Source organism: Hypomesus nipponensis, chromosome 9, assembly GCF_054491055.1.
Source record: "Hypomesus nipponensis isolate SF chromosome 9, ASM5449105v1, whole genome shotgun sequence".
Lineage (NCBI taxonomy): Eukaryota > Metazoa > Chordata > Actinopteri > Osmeriformes > Osmeridae > Hypomesus > Hypomesus nipponensis.
Window position 1 is genome coordinate 22,966,402 of NC_140369.1, and position 21,702 is coordinate 22,988,103.

Below are 21,702 nucleotides of genomic sequence, written 5' to 3' on the forward strand. Positions count from 1 at the left end.
CCAAAATGTAGACTGAGGGGACAACACTCACCAATACACAAATGTGTCAGGATATGACATTAATGTCATACAGCAGTGGTTAATTACAGTTATATGACTGCATGCTGGAGCATGCAGTCATACCTTGTGGTATGACTAACCTTGTGGTATGTTTGTTTATCTCTGTGCTTTCTCAAAACAGATGAAAAAGTGCAACCATTAGAGGAGACAACTATAATTTCAAAATAATAAACTGTTCACTGTGTAGTCCTTGGCATCCACAGACAAACATTCTTTGATGATTCAGTAAAAAGAGAGAGGGAGAAAATGTGAATTGACAATAACAGTTTGTGTTTGCTAGCATAAATAAAGTTACCAAGTGCCTTGACATGCAGCCTCCTTTGCCCATATTAAGTAATCCTTAAAATAGAATGAACTTTGATATTACCATCATCAATATTTAAAACTGAAAAAGTATAGCGTTAAGACAAACATAAAACCTGGTAAAATCTAATATTTCATAATTTAAATCTTCTAAAATACTCTCTGGTATTTCAAGCACGAAATAATATTTCTCTCCTCTTTGCAAGCTTCACATGAGTTTGAGAGAATTTCTGAGGCAGCAGACACAGACATTGGTACCAAATGCTAACCCACCGTTGGAATGTCTGTTTGTCTGTGGGGAAGTAGAAGATGAGAAAGAAGATTATTAAAATACATAACTGACAGAATATTGATCCGTATTTTGGATTTCTCCTAATTGTCACTGTAACTGTAGCTTGAACAGTTAGAGTGACATGACAAGCTGTGGCTGACACCCAACAAAATCCATCTTTAAAGTAAGCTGTGTGGTCCACAACTTTGAACTGAATTATGCTCTTTCAGAGTGTAATACTCTGTAATGACACTCTCTAAAGCTTATCAAAAACATGTCCGGTTAGTTTAGTCTCCATCAAAAATAGAACATTGGCTTATATTTTACAATGCTTCATTTTGTCATGTCTTTTGGTCTTGCACATTCTTACAATCTTCAAACATCTTCCCATTCCCAAACATGTAAAAATGAAAGTAAAACCATTACTTAAACTGAGAGGATGTTTGGTGTGTGATGCCTTTTTTATGACTAAATGGTTGCTTCGGGGAAACGTAACAATAGCACTTGATACATACATTGTACATTGAACTATTTAGATGACTACAACAATCCTCTATCCTGGGCCTGCTGTAGCCATGTGGTGACCAAGTCCCTCAGTACTCTGGACAACAGGATATTGAAGCCCATTGAGATGGTATTATAACACAATAATCAGTGCTTGTTACAGCTACAAACAGGAACGACTGAGGAAATGGATATGGGTGGACATTAGAAGCAGGTCCCTGGACATTTGTCATGAGGTGGAAATGAGATTGACACTTTCAAACAAAGCAATATCCTACGGCTGTGTTGGCATTATAGAAAGTTATAGCTTGAGGTACATCCTGTTAGTAGAAGTAGCATGAGTGTGACTCACCAAGTACAATGCACAAGGGATTCTTTGAAGCTTTTAAATTAAGATACAAAAAAGCATAGCATTTGGATGCTCTGATTTGTCTGTGGCCAGAGATGTTGTTGTGTCTCCAAATGATCTCCTCTCAACCCTAAGGCTTTTTAAAAGGGTCCAGTCAGAGTGCAATTGTAAATATTAGTTTTCACAAACACTTAATACATTTATCTACATTCTATTTGTTAAGACCATGTTTTGGATATGTAAGACTATAAGAATGTTTTGTTGATCGGAATCTCAACAACTGTCACTTCAAGTTAGTCATGCACAAAATAAATATTCTAACAAACAGGTCAGATTCTGTTTTACAGTGTGAAATAACACTGAGAAATGAAATCACCTTCACAAAACTTGTTTAGTTTATTAGAGAGATATAAAATGTAAAATGTTTTTCTTCTTCTATGAAGCTATGTATCCATGTTCATTCACACTACCAGAGACACAGCCTTCTCTTCTTCTCCCGGCTCCCCATCTGACCCCCGGGTGACACCGGGGCAGTGCGGAGGATGATGGTCTCATTCCAAAAGCCGTACACCAAATAACACGTGTCTGCCCTCTTGACCGTGAACTCGTAGCACCTCTCCGGCAGTAGGTTGTTAATCTGAATGTGATTGCCGGAGCATGTGACCATCCCAGTCTGGTTGCCTTCATCTGTGTTGGTGGGTTGGATGAGCTTGTGGTGGATCTCAAACTGCTCTCCAGGATCCTGCTGGTCTGTCCCGGCGATGTACCAGTGTAGCTGGGTGAAGCTGGCTAGAGCTTCTGATCGCGACTTGTCAAACATCACAGGCATCTTGACGTTAAGTGTCAGCCAGAGCTGGGGAACCTTGGTGTTACCCGTTTCAGAGATGAGCCGGTGCTTAGCGTGCAGCCGACCAGGCGACAGTGTAGAGTCAAAGTCCACTAGCGCCGTGGTCAGCTGCGCCACTCTCTTCCTCAAGGGGGCGTTGTCTTGGCCAAAGGTAGTGGGACCACATTGGTTGGCGATAGCTGCCAAGTCTGCCCTGCCCCGACAGATCTGCTCGTATAGCTCTTCGAGGAGACTTAGCTGGATCTTAACTTGGCTGTTGGCCAACTTTTTCATACGCTGGAACTTCCAGGGATCAATTAAGTGAAGGATGGTGGAATCGGACAGAGCATTCTGCTGCTGCTGGTCAGCCATAGACAGGTCCTGGTGGACATCCATGTAATAAGAGCATTTCTTCAGGACCTCAAGGCGGGCCTTACAGTCTCCCAGTGTGCAAGGGGTGAGCTTTGTGGAAAGCAGCTGAAGGATTTGGTAGCGCAGATCCATGAAAGCGCTCCAGGTGTCATCTGTGGCTATTTGGGTGTTTGGGTTGTTTCCTGTCTGGTTGTCGGCATCACCACTGTGTTGTGTCTTCATTGGATGGCACTGCTCACTGTTATCAGTACTAAGAGTGGTCACCTTCATTCTTTTCATGTCTAGAGCAGAAAAATAAAAACATAGGACAAAAATGTTCAGTTTGGGTGTGAATGCAGGCCTCTCAACCAGAATTGTTTATACACAAATTACAATATGTATACACACACAGTAGACCCTCACAACAACAACATCCAGAAATACACTTACACAGTTAAATCTGTTCAGAGTATATTTACCTAAATATATCTAGGTGAGGGCAACTAATGCTTAGACATCACATTATGCTAGCTAAGGGAGAAATACATTTGATGGCCTCACAACTGCATTTGATCACAACATTGACATTGCTGGAAGGAGTACCAAAGTTCATTGACATCAACTAAATGCAGTGTTAGGTAACGTTACTTTTTAAAGTAACTAATTACAGTTACTGGGAAGAGGCCCCGGGGAAGACCCAGGACACGCTGGAGGGACTATGTCACTCGGCTGGCCTGGGAACGCCTCGGGGTCCCCCAGGAAGAGGTGGTGGAAGTGGCCGGGGAGAGGGAAGCCTGGGCCTCCCTGCTTAGGTCGTTGCCCCCGCGACCCGATCCCCGGACAAGCGGCAGATGACGACGACGACGAATTACAGTTACTAGTTACATTACTTGTTAAGTAACTAGTTACGTTACTTAGTTACTTGCAGTAGAGAGTAAGGCTTTCAGTTACTTTTGCGTTACATTAAGAAAAGCATTTTATTTGTAAGACAATTCACCTTGGTCACTCTTATGCCCAGAAGGCCCATTTAATGGGTCTTAGCAATAGCATATTGTACTGAATATTCAGTAGTGATGGGAAGTTCGGATGATTATACTGATTTGGTTCTTTGAACCTCGTTCAGTAAAATAAACAAATCTTTTTTCGAGTCATTGGTTCATTTCAACGGGGGGGTCACGTCTTACTAAAACATTGGCCACGCGAAAGGGAATGAGGAAATAGTTTCCTCTACTACAAAATACAATTTCGTCTAGCTACCAGTACAGAGCCTAATGCAGGTCACATGAAAAATGATCCAAAGACTCGTACCTGAAGACCGAGTCGGGAAATGAACGAATCATTTCTGTTTACCTGGACGAGCCTATGCAACAGTCCCGATGTGCGGCCATGAGAAAATGAACAAATCACTCTTTGAGAGGACTCGTTACTCCCGAGTCCTTGTAAGGATTCATAAAAAATGAACGAATCATTCACGAACGACACATCACTAATATTCAGTGTCACTCGCATATAACATGATCAATCCTCATTATACAGCAAGACGGATCAAGGTAATAATCTACCATAATGAAAAGCAATATTTGCATGAAGTTTTTGAATCAAGAAACTCTTTAATCAATAAATGATGTAGTAAAATGCCAGGCAGAAGTCTAGTAGGCCTAACAAGTTAGGTTAGCTCTACAATTTACCAGGGCTACCCTTACAAAAAAGAAGTATACTTCAAGTTTATTTTGTAAGTATACTTATAAGTATAAAAAGTATACTATTATCATGTTACTTAAAGTATACTAGCAGTGTACTTATTTATATACTATTTTTGTACTAACTAAACTGAATTGGCCGACTTTTTAGGTCATTTAGTAAACTTTAAAGTACACTTAGTGTATTTCAAGGTTCACTTTTGAATACTGTAAAGTAGCTTGTGTAGTGCACTTTCAGTTCATCAAGTATACTTCCTAAAGTACTTCAAAGTATACTTTGGAATACTCTAAAGTAACCTGTGTAGTGCACTTTCAGTTCATAAAGTATACTTCCTAAAGTACTTAAAAGTATACCTTGGAATACTCTAAAGTTAACTTAATAAATGTAATTTTACTATAAATTACTAATAAATTAAAATGTTTAGGGGCTCCTCAGACACCAGATCTTGCATCACATGGTTAAACTGCAGATTCTGAAAGTAGCTACCTACTACACAGGCATATATATTTTTCACGAATCCAGCTCCTCTGATTAAACGTAACAGTGATTTAATGGTTTCAATGGTAAACCAGCACAACAATGAGAATTACCAAGCAACAAAACACTACATTCTGAGCAGACACATTTAAAAAACAAAATTAATGAAGTTACATTTGTATTTCGAACAAATGGCAAACTTACATTTGTATTTCGAACAAACGGCAAATTTTAACACTATTTACCGCCTTGCATCATGGGAATTGACGAGCCAATGAGCCACACTAACTTCATTATTTCACGTCGTTATTTTGTTCTTCAGTCAGTTTGACAGTATAACCAGAGAATGTCTAATATAGAGAGAACTGCCACTCTCTGGAAACTTCCGGGTTCTGAACTGGTTAAAGTTCCATGTGAGGGCGCTAACGAGCGAGTGCAGAATGAATGGAGGTCTATGGAACTATACCCCTCAAAATCCACTTTTCTCAGGATATAATTTTTTGTCTAGTAATTTGAATTCTGAATTCGAAAGGAAAGGCAAAAAAAATACACACTGCTGGCTGTTAGATTTTTTCAAAGTGCCTTTCTGTTCTAAAAAGCTTTTGAAAATGTAATTGACGTCATACACATCTTACGACCAGAGCTACTAGCAGAATGCTAGCGTGTTAAAGGCAACAACGACTCACCCTGTAAGAAATCAAAAGGACATAAGTACTCGTTCATTCAACTTTTGACCTATAATCCATGTTGAACATGCAAAAACTACAATCAAATCGGAGATTTCTCAACGACAATCAGGCAAAAGAGACTAATTTAGCCGTTTAGCTCCATAGACTCCCATTCAACATGCACTCGCTCGCGATCACCCCCTAATGAATGCTGATTGGTTAGTGAAGGACTGATACGACCAGAGCTCTTGCTTGATGGCATCCGGAGCGGATTCAGAATGTCAGAGCATTAGCAACATTGGCAACAACATTAGCAAGCCAAAACTCTTTCTAGCATGTGTACTGACAGGGAGAGCCTAACCTGTCAGCTGTGTTGTCGATGCCCTGAGAGAAAAAAGTAAGTGACCAGAGCTTGCCGTAAAGCAGTAGCTCTGGTCGTACGATGTGTACGAAGTCAATTACATTTTCAAAAGCTTTTTAGAATCAGAATCAGAATGGGATTTATTCGCCATGAATGTTTGCACAGACAAGGAATTTGCTTTGGCAGGAAGGTGCATACAGTAAACATATAGGAATCTTACATTTAAATTTAAATATGTGGTCTAACTATACTAAGGATACATAAACTAGCAATACTAAGTGGAATACAGTTAAAATAAAATATACAATAAAGTAAAAATATAAGTTGCCAATTTACAATATAAAATACAATATAAAATACAAATATTACAGTAATTGAATGTAGTGCAAAATGTAAAAAGTTTTTCAAGACAGTCAGTGTGAGCTCTTGTTGAGGAGGCCAACAGCGGAAGGGAAGAAACTGTTTGTTTGGCGTGAGGTTTTAGTCCTGATGGACCGCAGCCTTCTGCCAGAGGGGAGTGACTGAAACAGGGAATGTCCAGGGTGGGAGGAGTCAGCCACAATCTTCTTCGCCCGTCTCAGGGTCCTCGAGGTGTGCAGGTCCTCGAGGGAAGGCAGATTGCAGCCAATCACCTTCTCTGCAGTGCGGATGATACGCTGCAGCCTGCTCTTGTCCTTGGCAGTGGCAGCAGCGTACCAGGTGGTGATGGAGGAGGTGAGGATGGACTCAATGATGGCTGTGTAGAAGTGCACCATCATTGTCTTTGGCAGGTTGAATTTCTTCAGCTGCCGCAGGAAGTACATCCTCTGTTGTGCTTTCTTGGAGAGGGAGCTAATGTTCAGTTTCCACTTGAGGTCCTGGGAGAGGATAGTGCCCATGAAGCGGAAGGACTCCACAGTGTAGACTGGGGAGTCACACAGGGTGATGGGGGTGAGTGGGGGGGAGAAGAGTAGAGGAGAAAGGACGCAGCCTTGGGGAGATCCAGTGCTGATGAACCAGGAATCAGAGACTTGTGTTCCCAGCTTAACGCACTGCTTCCTGTCAGACAGGAAGTCTGTGATCCACCTGCAGGTGGAATCAGGCACGTTCAGCTGGGAGAGCTTGTCCTGAAGCAGAGCGGGGATGATGGTATTAAAGGCAGAGCTGAAGTCCACAAACAGGATCCTGGCGTAGGATGCTGGGGAGTCCAGGTGCTGTAGGGTGAAGTGGAGGGCCATATTAACTGCATCGTCCACAGACCTGTTGGCTCTGTAGGCAAACTGCAGGGGGTCCAGTAGAGGGTCTGTGATGGCTTTAAGGTGTGCCAGCACCAGGCGCTCAAAAGACTACCACATTACCACAGAGGTCAGGGCGACGGGTCTGTAGTCATTATGTCCAGTCGGCCTGGGCTTTTTGGGCACAGGGATGATGGTGGAGGATTTGAGACAGGCTGGCACATGGCATGTCTCCAGGGAGGTGTTGAAGATGTAGGTAAACACCGGAGACAGCTGGTCAGCGCAGTTCTTGAGGGTGGCTGGAGAGACAGAGTCTGGCCCAGCTGCTTTGCGGGGGTTCTGTCTCTTGAACAGTTTGTTCACTTCTCTCTCCTGAATGGAGAGGGTTGTCACTGTAGAGGGGGGGAGGGGGGAGGCCTCACGGGTGGAAAGGAGTTGTACAGGACTGTCCAATTGTCTTTCAAAACGACAGTAGAACTCGTTCAGGTTTAGAACAGAAAGGCGACTTTGAAAAAATCTAAAAGCCACCAGTGTGTATTTTTTTTGCCTTCCCTTTCGAATTCAGAATTCAAATTACTAGACAAAAAATTATATCCTGAGAAAAGTGGATTTTGAGGGGTATAGTTCCATAGACCTCCATTCATTCTGCACTCGCTCGTTAGCGCCCTCACATGGAACTTAAACCAGTTCAGAACCCGGAAGTTTCCCGTGAGTGGCAGTTCTCTCTATATTAGACTTTCTCTGACATCACCTTCATGCGAAGCCATTAGGTGTTTTCGACTTCATGCAGCGCCGGCGTCGCCTGCAGCCCGGCTGACTTTCAGCCAATGGCATTCTCAGCTTCGAGGCAGCCGGCTGCAGCCGACTGCCGGCGCCGCCGTTGCTGCATGAAGTCGAACACACCTATTGTTGTCTTGCATGCTTTGATACCATCAACGACCATCAACGACGATAAATGCTGTTTATGAGTAAATGATAATAAACTTGAACTTGACATGTGACGCTAAGAGCACGTGGACTTCACTACGGGTGGGTAAATGCATGAAAAAATATATCTCCCTTTTATCTCCCGTGCCGGGCCCCCCTAGTAGCCGGGGCCCGGGGCAGCAGCCTCTCCTGCCCATTGCACAAACGCGGCCCTGTCAGTATCGAACAGTGGGGTTAACCAGAACGTAAGCCTATGTTCCGTGATCTAGCTCGCTAGATTTGCTTTTTTATTTATTTATTAGGCCAGGCTATTGCTGCAGCAGCAGGAATATTGATTTGGGAAGTGCTCGGGTACTGTTACAGTAGGCCTAGTAATACTAGTAGGCTACTGTAGCCTACTGTACAGTACTGTGGACTATTCTATTAGGCTATATTTGCTAATTAGGCTACAGTATCTTAGAATCGTGAAATATCGACCTAACCCTGCATGTAGCTAAACATTGATGACATACCTCAAACTTCCACTGCATGTCTTTTTCCACCACGAAAAGTTTTAAAATTAGGTTGACTGATACAATTTTAGCTGATAAAATTTTTTACGAAACGTATTTGTTTCAGATGTTGTCAGAATTACCATGGTTACAAATGATTACAGGTGCGGCATCACAGATATGATGCCACGGTCGCTCGATTGTCCTCAAAATTCCAAAGCAAATTATTGTTTTAAATATTACTGTTAGGCCTAGGGCCTACTACAGAAGTGCGTAAATTAGTAACGTAAATGTGAATGTAGGCTATATTACTGTAAGTATGTGATACCGTAGCTTTTGATTTTGCGTGCTAAACCAGTAAACGGCAGTAGAGGTTTAACGTCACTGTGTCCAATCCCGACCAGTTTTTAGCTAACATTCTGATAAAATGCCACTTCAAATATTGATAAAAAATGATTGTATCACGTTTTCAGCTGATTTACTGATTTCACGTTAAGCTTTAACTTCTTACCTTTCGAAATAAATATTGTTAAAAAAAATTGAGTTAGCTTATCCTTTACTAGCGCCGGTAAAAAGACGCTGGCGCCTGTAAATTAGCCGTGCGGTACCCTTGTCCAAACCGGACCGCACTTATACTCGTAGTAAACACTCGTTGCTGCTGTTTTTCCGGGTATATTAACTTGATCCAGGGTCACCAAACTTACTATAATGCTGTCAATATATACGGGGACAATGAGATATCACGCTTCAAAATCTCCAAACTATGCGATAAAATCTAAATTTGACTGTTTACCACCACCTGCTGGATGTTTTGTTGAACTCTTCTCATGTCATAGTAAAAAGCGTCGCCCGAGTGGTCTTTCGGCTTTCTCTCATCAATGTAACTTTCCTAAATTATTTAGACATGTAAACGTCCACATATGTTTATGAAATTTGACACGTAGATTGTTTGGTATGCCTAAAATAATATTAGTTACACTTTGCTAACGATTGCAAAAGAAAATGGTGGCAAAAAGACCGGAAACTGGGTGTCCAAACCCCGTTCGGGTTTGGACAATAGTAGTTTACAGCGGTCGGGATTGGACACAGTGACGCTACCTCAAAATCAAGGGGAGGGTCAATGTTTGTAGAACCTAAAACATTTTGATTTATTTTAAATAATATTCAAGCAGCAATATCTCCATTAATTAACGTAGGCTAAGACAAATGGTGGTAGACTGATTTACTATCGGTTATCAAAGTTTAAGAGCATTTAAATAGGCTAATTTAAAAATGGTATCCCCGGTTATACCAATTCTAAATGCCCTTGCACATTCATGACCACGAGGCAAAATGTAAAGAATCCCTAGTAAATTCAAAACAGATTTATAACCAAGATGCAATTAAAAGTATCATACAGCCCAACACTTGCTTGCATTACAATGCTATGAAAGCAGTCTTGACTTCAGACGAGTGTGGAAGATTTCCTGTGTGCTTACATTATTCACTAATCAAGAGAACTAGTCATTGGATACTAGTTTGTATGTTCTCATGTAAGCTTGCTATTAATAAGAGTAGATTGTGTCTATGTGTCAGGGTTAATAGATGTTCGCAGGGGAAAGTACTGGCTAAATGTTCCTTGTCATGACTACAATGAGAGCTCCAACTATGAACTCTCTAGTCTGGGTGGTCATGTGTTGGGAGCTGTGAATCTCTTTCTCTGAGACTGTTGTAACGTCTTTACTGCCTGACTGTCACTATCTATGTTTACATTCTTGTGCCCTATAAAAGATGGTCCTCCGGCCTTCAGAGCCGAGAGAGACATGATTGAGACCTAAGCCTGGTGTTGTGTTGTCATTTATTGTCAGAGGTCTACTTTTCTCTCCCAATCTGCAGATTGATAAATACTTATTAAAATCCAAACTCAACTGAAATTATTCACTCCGTTTATGGAGACAGACAAAACACTTTCTTCATCACCAGCCTCCTCAGGAAATTGAATTGTTACAATAATAACACATAGGCCTTGTAAAGAAACAAAAACTATGGTTAGCCTACATAGCCTATTAAATTGTGAAGCAGCTAAATTGAGATCAATGTCTCGTCTAATCTATAATGCATGGCTTTTTAAAATCTCTCTGAGAACCCATGATGCACTTTACCTATTGGTTTGATATTTGCATTCTATTCTAATATGGCCTGTGATATTTATGCAAGGCCTTGCATTTATGACCATCAAACAGGTAGCCTATTTTGAACAATGTCGTCCAATAATATTGACACTATCAAAGAAGACAAGAGAGTTCATATATACGGAGCTAAGTGTTTAGATAATATTCAAAAACGATGCTGTCCTTATGAATGATGCAAACTCCCTTGAGTTTTTTGACAGCATAATTGTTTTCGGACAACATTGTTCAGAATACCTCTAATCTTTGATGGTCTTAAATGTCATAAACTGTATAATACTTGAAAAGGTGAAGTTCTGGACTTATGAAATATCATCTTCTGTCTGTTTTTGAGAGATTATCAACTCTGGGAATACATTTACATTTTTTTCAAAAGGCCGCCTTACTCATGAATGCACCACACTACTTCCGCCCAAACTAATACTGAATATGAAGCAATAATTACAAAAGCAAGATAAACTTTAACTGTCACTCATAATTCATGAATAATACAACTTTATGTATGCAGCAAAATGTAAATAACTTCAAAAGTGCTACAGTTGCCCTGGTAAATAACATGAAAAGCATACAATATGCCATACGATTTCTTTGCACGGCAAGTCTGTCTCGTATCCACATTTTTATTACTAATGCAGTGGCCATGCCCGTGATGCAGCTGGCGATTGAGATGTTAGTTCCTCAAGATAAACAGGCAGAATGTGCATTCCCATCTACATTTCCCAATGTCTTTTATCAAACACCCTAATCATTTGTTGAATAAGCTGATCCGTTATTCAAATCAAACTATTTCAATTTGCACTTTGATAATGTTACAGAAACACACTTTTCTTTTTTTGTTTAGTCCAAACAATTTCACCCACTTCACTGCACATCCTTCGGTCCTGAGCAATATATATATATATATATATATATATATATATATATATATATATATATATATATATATATAGTCACAGATTCCTGGCATTATAGTATGAAGATGATTTGGTTCTCAAAGAAGGAGACAGTGGCAAGGTTTTGACGATGTAGAGTCGCTTTCTTAATGGGAACTTGGATGATGGCAATGTAGAGACATTGTTATGTAAGTAAACACTGCATATATATTTTACTTCATTTAAACTTTAATAGATAATCTTAATAATATTATTTTAATTTGTATTATAGATTTTACATGACAGATAAATTAGTCATAGAATTCTTCCTCCTCCGCATTGGAATCTTCTGCTGTATCTCAGATGTTTGTTCTTACATGCCTCAAAAGCCCATGTCTATGCATATTCCTGCCGAGTCTGTACTTGCTGAGAGAGTTGCAGTCAAAGAGCTCAGAGTTGCAGTCAAAGAGCTAACCGACACCACATCTGTTTGTCTATACTCAACTAAACAGAGTATATTTGAGCAGTGAGTTGGCGTGTGGTCTCAGAATTCGAAGTGGGACACTTACAATTCACAATTGTTAACACGCATTCTCAAGACATTAACGGCTTATTCAAAACTGCACACACAAAACTGAAAACTTCACACACAAAATGCTAAACCTGACACTCCCTTTGCAAGAGGACTATTTGCCATCAAATCTCTTACATGTTCACAAAATGCAACTTGTGTTCTTATTTGGTACACACAGCCAAATTTTCAAATGACACACACATACCATTCATAACAGTACACACAATAAGCATTTGCTGCACACTACCAAGCATTCACAGCACACAATAGTGCAAAATTGAAAACACAATTCTAGAAATGGAACACACCATATGAATGACAATGACTCAGGAGAATGAGCCATTTCAACTTTTGTAAAATGTCTCAGTGTAGGCCTACTTTTTTCATAGTCAAACATCACACAAATACGACAAAAAAACGTTTTATTTCTGAACAGTACAGTACTGTCAACGGACCTGCTCAACCCATTGCAGCACACAAAGTGATGTTCCCACCACGCTGGACGGGGACCTCAACACTGGCACGCTGGCCAAGGACATTTCTGCCCCGGTGCCTCTTCTTCACCAGGTTGAATCCAACCTCATCAATGAATATGTATTCATATAGCTCATCAGCTGTGTCATGCTCCTGGATCTGCTGAAACAGACAGCATGATAATGCATGTTATAGAATGGACAAAGATGGGTCAACACAGTGGGGTGCAGTGAGACACTGTAGAAAAGGAATATTGGATTTCAGGTACAATACATGCATGTGTCAGTGCTGAATGTATGGGACTTACAAGCACAAACTCTCGCTGTAACTCCTTGATGTGGTCAGTGTTCCAGTCGAATAGGACCCTGTACACTTGTTTCATCCGCATGGCATTCCTGCGGAGAACACGGTCCAGTGTAGAGAGGCTGACAGTCTGGATGTTTCTGAATGCGGTATGGTCAGCCAGGATCCTGATTTGTATCTGTCGGAGTGTGATAGTGTTGTTTTCACAAACCATTTTCACAATATTAGTCTCCTGTTCGGCTGTGAAAGTGCATGTTCTTCCTCCACGGTGTGGTTCTCTTTCAGTCTTGCAAAATACAAATTAAGTGAGCACACTGTATTGATATGCAGTATTTCAGTACACAAGGCAAATATAATTCATACCTGTTCTCCATTCTTAAGGTTCTAATGATGACAGGAACTGTGAAGCGGCTGAGATTTGGTTGGACCCTCTGGCCAGCCTCCCTCATGCTCAAACCACATGGTCAACCACGGTGTCCCGAATCTCATGGGAGAACACCATTCTCCTTCTTTCACCTCCTTCTCCTTTTCCTCCTCATCCTCCTTCTTGTCGTCCTCCTCTTCCTCCTCCTTCACCTCCTCCTCCTCCTTGTCATCCTCTTCCTTGTCCACTTCCTTGTCCTCCTTTTCCTCCTCTTTGGGGACAACACTCACATTGAATTTTTGTATATAGTCATTACTCCTACCGTTGCATTAATTTACTGGTGGCTGGGGACAACCCATGGTATATGGAGGGCCTCCAGAAGTAAACTTATCAACAGGTTTCACCATCTGAGCTAGATGCTAGGTTACAGAGGACACCTGTGCTGTCTGCTTTAATAGTAGCATGGTTAGCCAGGAACGCAGAATCTGTTTAGTCTGGTCAATTTGTCATATTGAGTTGCACTTACACTCACTGGTCTTTAAATGTACCCAAGCTTTTTATCCTCCCTTCATCCTCACTGGTAGATTTCGTAATCTGCTCTGAGAGAAAGTCATCACTGATGTGAATATCTGAAAAGAAGTGCTTATGATCATGTCTGACATGGTTATTTCTCTTATTTAGCCCTAGGTAAACTGTGTGAAGAAAAGTGCCCTGGACAAGCTTTCTACATGCACCATACTGGTGCTTGTTATGGACAAGCCGTTTCTAGCACAGAACTCCAACAACAAAGCACCACTTGGGTTAAGATCGGGGGGGGCCGTTCCTCCCAATCACGCCCCTCCAGGACTCACTGTCATTGCCCACATGAGCATTGAAGTCCCCCAGGAGGACGAGGGCATCTACCCCAGAGACTCCAAAAAGGGTGGGTACTCTGAACTGCCGTTTGGTGCATAAGCACAAACAATGGTGAGGACCTGTCCCCCCACCCGAAGGCGGAGGGAGGCTACCCTCTCGTCCACCAGGGTAAACCCCAACATACAGGCGCCAAACTGAGGGGAAACAAGTATTCCCAACCCAGCTCGACGCCTCTCACCAAGGGCAACTCCAGAGTGGAAGAGAGTCCAGCTCCTTTCAAGGAGACTGGTTCCGGAGCCGATGCTATGCGTCGAGGCTGACTATATCTAGAGCACCCACCGGGAAGAGGCCCCGGGGAAGACCCAGGACACGCTGGAGGGACTATGTCTCTCGGCTGGCCTGGGAACGCCTCGGTGTACCCCAGGAAGAGCTGGTGGAAGTGGCTGGGGAGAGGGAAGTCTGGGCCTCCCTGCTTAGGTTGACCCGACCCCCGAACAAGCGACAGATGATGGACGGACGTTATTGTTTTGAGAAACATGTGTTAATAATTGTGAAAAACTGTAACAATTGTGAAAACTGTAATATAATATGAAAAAATACTTATCATGTTATATACCAGTGGAGGCTCAGCTGGGGAAGAATAGGAGGATCATCCAACAGTCATCGGCTAGAACCATGTTGTATCCAGAGGACAGCAGCCTCCGTCCTCCTCTGACTGCATTGACTTCAATACAAAACCTAGCGGCTGGTGGGCTGAACCCCCAAGACATTCATGGTACTTAATACTACTTCTGGAGGACGTCCTCCCACCAATCAAAGCTTTTGAAGTATGAACTGACATGTATTATTTATAGATGCCACCTAGGTCACTTCCAAATAGAACGCCGCCAAATTCACGACCAATCTTGCCCTGTATGGCAGCCCACACTGCCCATTTGAATGTTGCGTCCTTATTTGTTATCCCCAGTTTTCTTTTGTCCTTAATCCGCCCCGGGCTTGCCCCAATTGGCATTCCATGATAAAGCTATAAACATTTATCTTGTGCATAACCCTCCCCATACAGTGGGTATAGCTTGAAGGCTTTCAAGATTACGGATGTTTATCGATATGCTGTGGCTGGATGGGTGAAAGAAATCTGAGATTTACATTTACAGTTATTCATTTAGCAGACGCTTTTATCCAAAGCGACTTCCAAGAGAGAGCTTTACAAAGTGCATAGGTTACTGATAATAACAGCAAGATAGCCCCAAAAACATTGCGAGTTGCCAAAACATTAAGCACATATTGTGAACAACCAAAATAAGTGCCAAATGGAAGAACCATCAGAGCATGTAGTTCAAGAAGTTACAATTAAACAACATGAACCGCTATAAGTGCAAGTGTACCTGTAGAAAAAACAAGCAACAATAAAAACAATGTATCACAGCGAGTACAACTATTTAAATCAGTTACCACTAACCACAAGAGCAACAATTCGCTAAGCAAGAGTCATTGTGATCCTTGCGGAAACTAAGATCGGGTCAAGCAAACCATTCCTGAGTACCATTGTACTCCCGGAAAAAGTGCGTCTTGAGCCTTTTCTTGAAGGTGGAGAGACAGTCAGTGTCTCTGATGGAGGTGGGGAGTTGATTCCACCACTGGGGGGCCAGACAGGAGAAGAGATTCTGGCTATTTTCAGCAGGCTCGTATCTACAAAAAGCAGGCCTCCCTGACGTTTTAGGTGTAGAATGGAGTGAAATACAACATTATGAAAACTGCCAGTGAGGCCCAAATCTGACTCTGAGGCTAATGTCAAAACAGTGTAACAGGTGACCATGACATGGCTGCCGCCTACTATGCGGGAGACACATTCTCACTCAAATTTCAAGACTTTCTTGACCCAAATCAAAATTGTGATGCGACGAATCAATGGGGAATCGCTTTCTCTCTTAAGAGCTGTCCTCCTCAACCTTAATGGTGCAGAATTCACCAAGATGAAATGATCAACTTCACCGAAACACAGAGGAAAAAAGTTAACAATTTAAAATTGGTTAAATAGACGTAATGAGTGGGCACTGCAAATAAGGAGATGCATGAAGGGAAGGGAATCGAGGCCTACAGAAGGTTTAAAGAAGATCTGCGACTCCAACTATTAATATGGTGTCCATTTTAAGAAAAGTAGGAGAATTAGCCTTTAGTCTTTTGGTATAGAATGAAATACCAGTCCGGGGTTCGGCTGTTGTTGCAACCAATTGCACAACATATTGCAGGCATGACTGAGACCGAGTCGGTCGGTAAAATTATGGTGCAAAGCTACAGTGATGTCATGGGACTCAAATGAATTGGGGGAAAATACTTTTCAACGGCTATGGAGTGTTCTCTACTTTGAAACATTTTGTGACGTTTGTTGTTACATAGACAGAGAGTTATTAGTTGAGCAGTTTAGTAATATTATTCAGTTCAAATGAGGTTGTTCATGTTACAGCAGACTGATGAAGTATGTACATAGTTTTCTTGGTTTTAGACAGTATCTTAGTGTTTAGTCACTGTATTTCTTGATTTACCTTGCCACCATCAGTACTGTAGCAGCTAGTGGCTAGTGCTACAGTAGTGCTAGAGTAGGTAGCAGCGTGTGCGAGACTTGAGCAATCACTTTTCTCCTCCAGAATCACTAACCCTACCGAAAACATTGAGGAACGAAGAACTCCTTTAGTTTCTGGGCTACACAGAATAGGTGAGAATGTTAGACCATAAGTATTAGAAATACATAGGTTCGAGGGGTACCGTACTGCTACCTTAGGAACATCGGCATCACAAAAGCAAGGAGCATATATATATCCTACCTTTTATAAATGCTGACATAAGATTCAAGCTTCTGGGAAAAATATGCATTGACCAAATTTGCCTACATGTTGATTAATAAAGAGTAGGGCTGTCAATCTAATTTTAACGAGAAAAAAAAATAGTGCAGTTAACGCAGGTTTCTTTTTGACCCTGGGAATCACCTGTCGTCACATGATTTCGACTGCAGACGGTAGCTCAGTGATGGAGAGAGGGATTTTAGATGGGAAGTTCCATTTTAAAGTTTCGAGATGTCTCGGTTGACAAAACTAAGGCAGTGTGTAGCCTACTGATTGTTAGGCTGAGTTTAGTTATCACCGGAGTACTTTAAGCCGAAACTATCACATGCAAGCAAATCACATCCAGCAGCAGCGTTAAGGCCGAAATATGCTTCTGCATCTACGTTCACGGATGGGCGGGCACATGGATACGGATGGATAGACTGCGTTTATGGTTCTCCGTAGGCTGTGGGTGCTGAAAACAAGTCACCGCCAGAAGAGTAGGTGGCGCAACGTTTTTTTGTTTAGACGTCGCCGAGGGTTTATTTACCTAGGTTACCAAGAAGTCGGAGCAAATTTACAAATGAGCAGTTTCATCAATAAAATACTCACATTTTCAGAAACTACACTGCCCATTTCTTGTCACATTTTAATTCAGATGCTGATTTACATGTACTGTTTAGCTGAAATATGAATGGTAAAAACTTTACAAGCAATGGCGGTCAAAGGATTCTGTTCGTCCTGCTATCACGGCAAACCCGCCCCTGCCCCTGACGCAAGTGGTTCTTAATACTGACCAATCACAGCCAAGGGGGTCTCCGTAGCTCTCCGTAGCTACAACGGATAGTTACAAAATTCAGGAGGTGCACGTCAAGCTCTCCGAGGCTCTCCTAGGGCTGACGGAGAGTTTGTAGAGGGCGTTCCACGGAGACAAGGGCGTTCCTATGTGTCAGTTTTTCAAAAAACGCAGAAGCATATAACGGCCGTTAGCAGCGTTAGCAGCGTTAGCAGCGGCGTTCGCTCCGGGAAAATATGGCTGACAACACTCGCAAAAGAAGCGAGCAGCTGACTGGGTTCAAAAAGCTAGAAACTGTATTGTTCTATATTAAGGTCAGTCTGTGGTTGCTTAAGTATATGAAGTATGTTTGAGTGAGATTTGAATATTATGGAGCATGATATTGTAATAGAGGGTTTTCACCGACGTCACGTTCTGGGCGGTACCCCGGATGCGCGGCCATTGTGGAGGCACTCGGTGTAAAAAACTGAACGGAGTACAATGGAGTATTTTGCGCTTTGGAAACTTTAAGTGAATGTAGCCATGTCCAAACAACCGAAAAGCCCATCAAAACGCGTCCAAGATGCAAAAGCATATAGGGAAGGACTTGGACCACAAGAAAATGCACGATATTTCGAGAAATTACAATTTATTGGCGGTGCAGATCCCTACGAGTAAGCGTTATCCGTGACCCTATGATTTTTCCTTCAGTTGCATATCCCGATATAGTCAACTACCCGGTTTTCTCGCCGAGCCCATACACAGAGGAAGACCTTAAATCCTACAAAGGTTTGGAGGCCTATAACCAGATGGTGTGTGGATGGGTGAGGGAGACGCAGTACCAAGTTATCAATGACCGTTGTGTTGTGGAGGCCAAAGTAAGTAATGCAATAACGTGTTTAACCAACCTAACCTTAACTGTATGATATCATTGCAATACTCAAGGTGTAGCCAAGTGACTCTCAATCGTGTTTTTTCCCTGGTAGATCTTGGTTGAGCATTGCCAACCACAAGCGCCTCCTTTACTTTGATAATCTCTGACATTCCTCTCCCTGGTTTTTCATAACTTTTAGAAGGCGATAATATTGCAAATATTTTTCTCGATCTGTCCTATCGGTACAACTAGAAACACGGCAATAATTAACAATTTTCCTTGACGACGTTCGGTATATACTTCAGTGCCTGTGCTTTGTTGTGATGCAGAGTGCCTCAAATATGGCGATTTCCGGTCTGATGACGCGGCGTGAAAACCCTCTATAGGCTATGAGACAACATGTCTTAAATGTATTTTATATTCCAGAATAAGTCTAATTTTGTGTATGTTTATTCTACAGCAGTATAGTTTGTGAGTGAATAAAACTCCCTTACAATTTAAGTTGTGTTCCATCTGAACTTGTTATATGGACATTATCATCAAGTTTGGCCTATCTGAAGTTAAGTACACCCTTTTAATGTTATTTCCACAAAAATATCATTTATTGGGGTAACATTTTAACAGATCAAATAGATTTTGCGATAAATCGCGATTAATCATATGAAATAATGCAATTAAATGCGATTAATCATGATTACATATTTGTATTGCTTGACAGTCCTAATAAAATAAAGAGTTATTATAAGTAACTTGTGTTCCCTTTTCTTAAACAGCAGGTGTTGTTGTGTAAAATGTGTTGTTCACTTAATTTCACTGCCTGCAGGGATTAGATACGTATTTCCCTCTCGTTAACCTGGCCCATATGAAATGTTCATCCTTTGTGTTGTGATACGATCAATAGGCTATACAGTATGATGATATTATATTTGCTACTTAGTTATTGAAGATGGGTATTAACTTCAGATGCATCAAGTTACCCTAGTTATATAGTAAAATTGCATTAGGTTGCTAGTCGGGTTATTGATACAAACAAAAGTAGGTCATTTTTTCTCCTTTCCTCCCCAATGTTTTGAGTCACCAGCTAACACTGTTGTGTACACTATTCTGTTTTGTGCTATTACAATAGTTGACTCCACCTAATTCCTACATATTTTATATGTCAATACTAGTCTACTTTTTTTACATGTAATCTTTGTAGGGGGGACAATAGTTTTTTCCTTCAGAAATCGATGATCATCATTTCGTTTTTCTTTATGTTGACCGAAAGAAAATAATCAGAGCAACACTGAACAGATCCAGTGGCAGTTAGCTTGTTTGGCTCCTTGGGCTAACCTCTTCTGGTTTTATGTTATTCTTCACAATTTTGCACAAATATTAATATATGTAACAACATATCTATGAAACTATATATTCACAGTATTATGAATTGTGGTTTATTTGGTAGCATTGTGTGATATTTCTTCTGATGTTTACAGAGACTTAAACATCACAAATGCAGCATCGACCGGCCGCTCTGGGGATCTCAGCTAGGATTGAGGCCTGCCTCGCAGACATCTCCGCCTGGATGACCGAGCACCACCTCCAGCTGAACCTCACCAAAACAGAACTTCTCATCATCCCGGCCAAACCCTCCATCTCCCACGACCTCTCAATCACCCTGGGATCTGCGACGGTGACCCCCTCATCCTCGGCCAGGAACTTTGGTGTTACCATGGATGACGAGCTCTCCCTCACAGCCCACATTGCTGCAGTCTCCCGGTCGTGTAGATTCACCCTCTACAACATCCGGAAGATCAGGAGATACCTGTCTGAGCACTCCACCCAGCTGTTTGTCCAAGCACTTGTCCTCTCCAAGTTGGACTACTGCAACTTGCTGCTCGCTGGTCTCCCAGCATGCGCAACCCGCTCTCTTCAGAGGATTCAGAATGCAGTGGCCCGCCTGGTCTACAATCTACCCAGACGCTCGCACGTTACCCCACTCCTCATCTCCCTCCACTGGCTACCCATCACGGCCCGCATCAGATTCAAGACCCTGGTACTGACCTTCCGAGCAGTGAACGGGACTGCAGCCGACTACATCAAGTCACTCCTGTAGCCTTACACCCCCACCCGCCACCTACGCCACCTACGGTCTTCTTCAGACAACCGCCTGGTGGTCCCACCGCTCAAGACCGCCCGGTCCCAACACAAGCTCTTCTCCTGCCTGGCCCCCCAGTGGTGGAATAAACTCCCCACCTACATCAGAGACACAGACTGTCTCTCCACCTTCAAGAGAAGGCTCAAGACGCACTTGTTCCGGGAGTACAATGGTACTTAGGAATGGTTTGCTAAACCCAATGCTAGTTTCCTCAAGGATCACAATGACTCTTGCTTAGAGACTTTTTGCTATTGTTGGTTAGTGGCAACTGATTTAAACTGTTGTATTCACTGCAAAATATTCTATTTTAGTTAATATTATTTTTATTTTTACTGTTGCTTGCTTTTCTACAGGTACACTTGCGCTTAGAGATTCATGTTGTTTAATTGTAACTTGCTACATGCTCTTATGGTTCTTCCCTTTGGCACTTATTTTTTTGTTGTTCACAATGTGTGCTTCTTGTTTTGGCTACTTGCAATACTTTGGGGCTATCTTGTTATTATCAGTGACCTATGCACTTTGTAAAGCTCTCTCTTGGAAGTCGCTTTGGATAAAAGCGTCTGCTAAATGAAAAAATAAAATGTAAATGTATATATATGTGATGGTTAGCCATGCAGGCAAAGATGCCAGGTTGGTTAGAACTGTGAAATGTTTATTGTAGGCCAACTGAAATATTCATCCATTTAGGCCTAATCATTTGTTATAGCTAACTCACTACAAATATATACAAATATATTTCTTGTGATTCCATGAACTTATTGTTAAAAGTTACATATCAGCTCATCTTGTATGACAAAGCACTGCAAAGTTGGAAAAATTTAATAATTCTATGGTCGATTAGCTGCAGCGGTGCAGATTGCATTCTATTGAAAAGTGGACTCTTTTAAAGAAATTTTAAGAAAAACTAATATCATGATATATACTGTTACCGTCCGTGGTTAAAATTATACCGTGATGTACATTTTAGGTCACAGCCTTCTGCCC

General features: G+C 41.7%; 3 protein-coding genes across 9 annotated transcripts; 1 reads left to right on the top strand and 2 right to left on the bottom strand.

Moving 5' to 3' along the window:
- Positions 1 to 210: 210 nt before the first annotated feature.
- LOC146273513 (fibronectin type III domain-containing protein 11-like) lies at positions 211 to 10,086 on the bottom strand. 2 transcript variants are annotated; one of them, XM_084704054.1, is made up of 2 exons: positions 9,015 to 10,086; positions 211 to 2,966 (listed from the first exon to the last, which is right to left on the bottom strand). In XM_084704054.1, exon 2 carries the CDS (start codon positions 2,962 to 2,964, stop codon positions 1,954 to 1,956), a length of 1,011 nt encoding a protein of 336 aa, XP_084560180.1. In that variant the 5' UTR covers positions 2,965 to 2,966; positions 9,015 to 10,086; the 3' UTR covers positions 211 to 1,953. The 2 variants fall into 2 exon arrangements, with proteins under 2 accessions (XP_084560180.1, XP_084560179.1); XM_084704053.1 differs by lacking the exon at positions 9,015 to 10,086 and adding an exon at positions 8,525 to 8,678 and having other exon boundaries at positions 215 to 2,966.
- A 1,791-nt stretch (positions 10,087 to 11,877) lies between these two features.
- On the bottom strand, positions 11,878 to 18,510 carry LOC146273514 (uncharacterized). Of its 6 annotated transcripts, none has more exons than XM_084703976.1 (5): positions 14,453 to 18,510; positions 13,785 to 13,852; positions 13,258 to 13,529; positions 12,899 to 13,180; positions 11,878 to 12,753 (listed from the first exon to the last, which is right to left on the bottom strand). In XM_084703976.1, exons 4-5 carry the CDS (start codon positions 13,106 to 13,108, stop codon positions 12,577 to 12,579), a joined length of 387 nt encoding a protein of 128 aa, XP_084560102.1. In that variant the 5' UTR covers positions 13,109 to 13,180; positions 13,258 to 13,529; positions 13,785 to 13,852; positions 14,453 to 18,510; the 3' UTR covers positions 11,878 to 12,576. The 6 variants fall into 6 exon arrangements, 4 of the variants coding, with proteins under 4 accessions (XP_084560102.1, XP_084560100.1, XP_084560101.1 ...); XM_084703974.1 differs by having other exon boundaries at positions 13,785 to 13,857; XR_014766421.1 differs by lacking the exon at positions 14,453 to 18,510 and having other exon boundaries at positions 11,878 to 12,750; positions 12,899 to 12,986; positions 13,106 to 13,180; positions 13,258 to 14,436.
- On the top strand, positions 17,903 to 21,427 carry LOC146273515 (uncharacterized). The gene is made up of 2 exons (XM_084703973.1): positions 17,903 to 18,042; positions 19,042 to 21,427. Exon 2 carries the CDS (start codon positions 20,074 to 20,076, stop codon positions 20,674 to 20,676), a length of 603 nt encoding a protein of 200 aa, XP_084560099.1. The 5' UTR covers positions 17,903 to 18,042; positions 19,042 to 20,073; the 3' UTR covers positions 20,677 to 21,427.
- Positions 21,428 to 21,702: the final 275 nt, after the last annotated feature.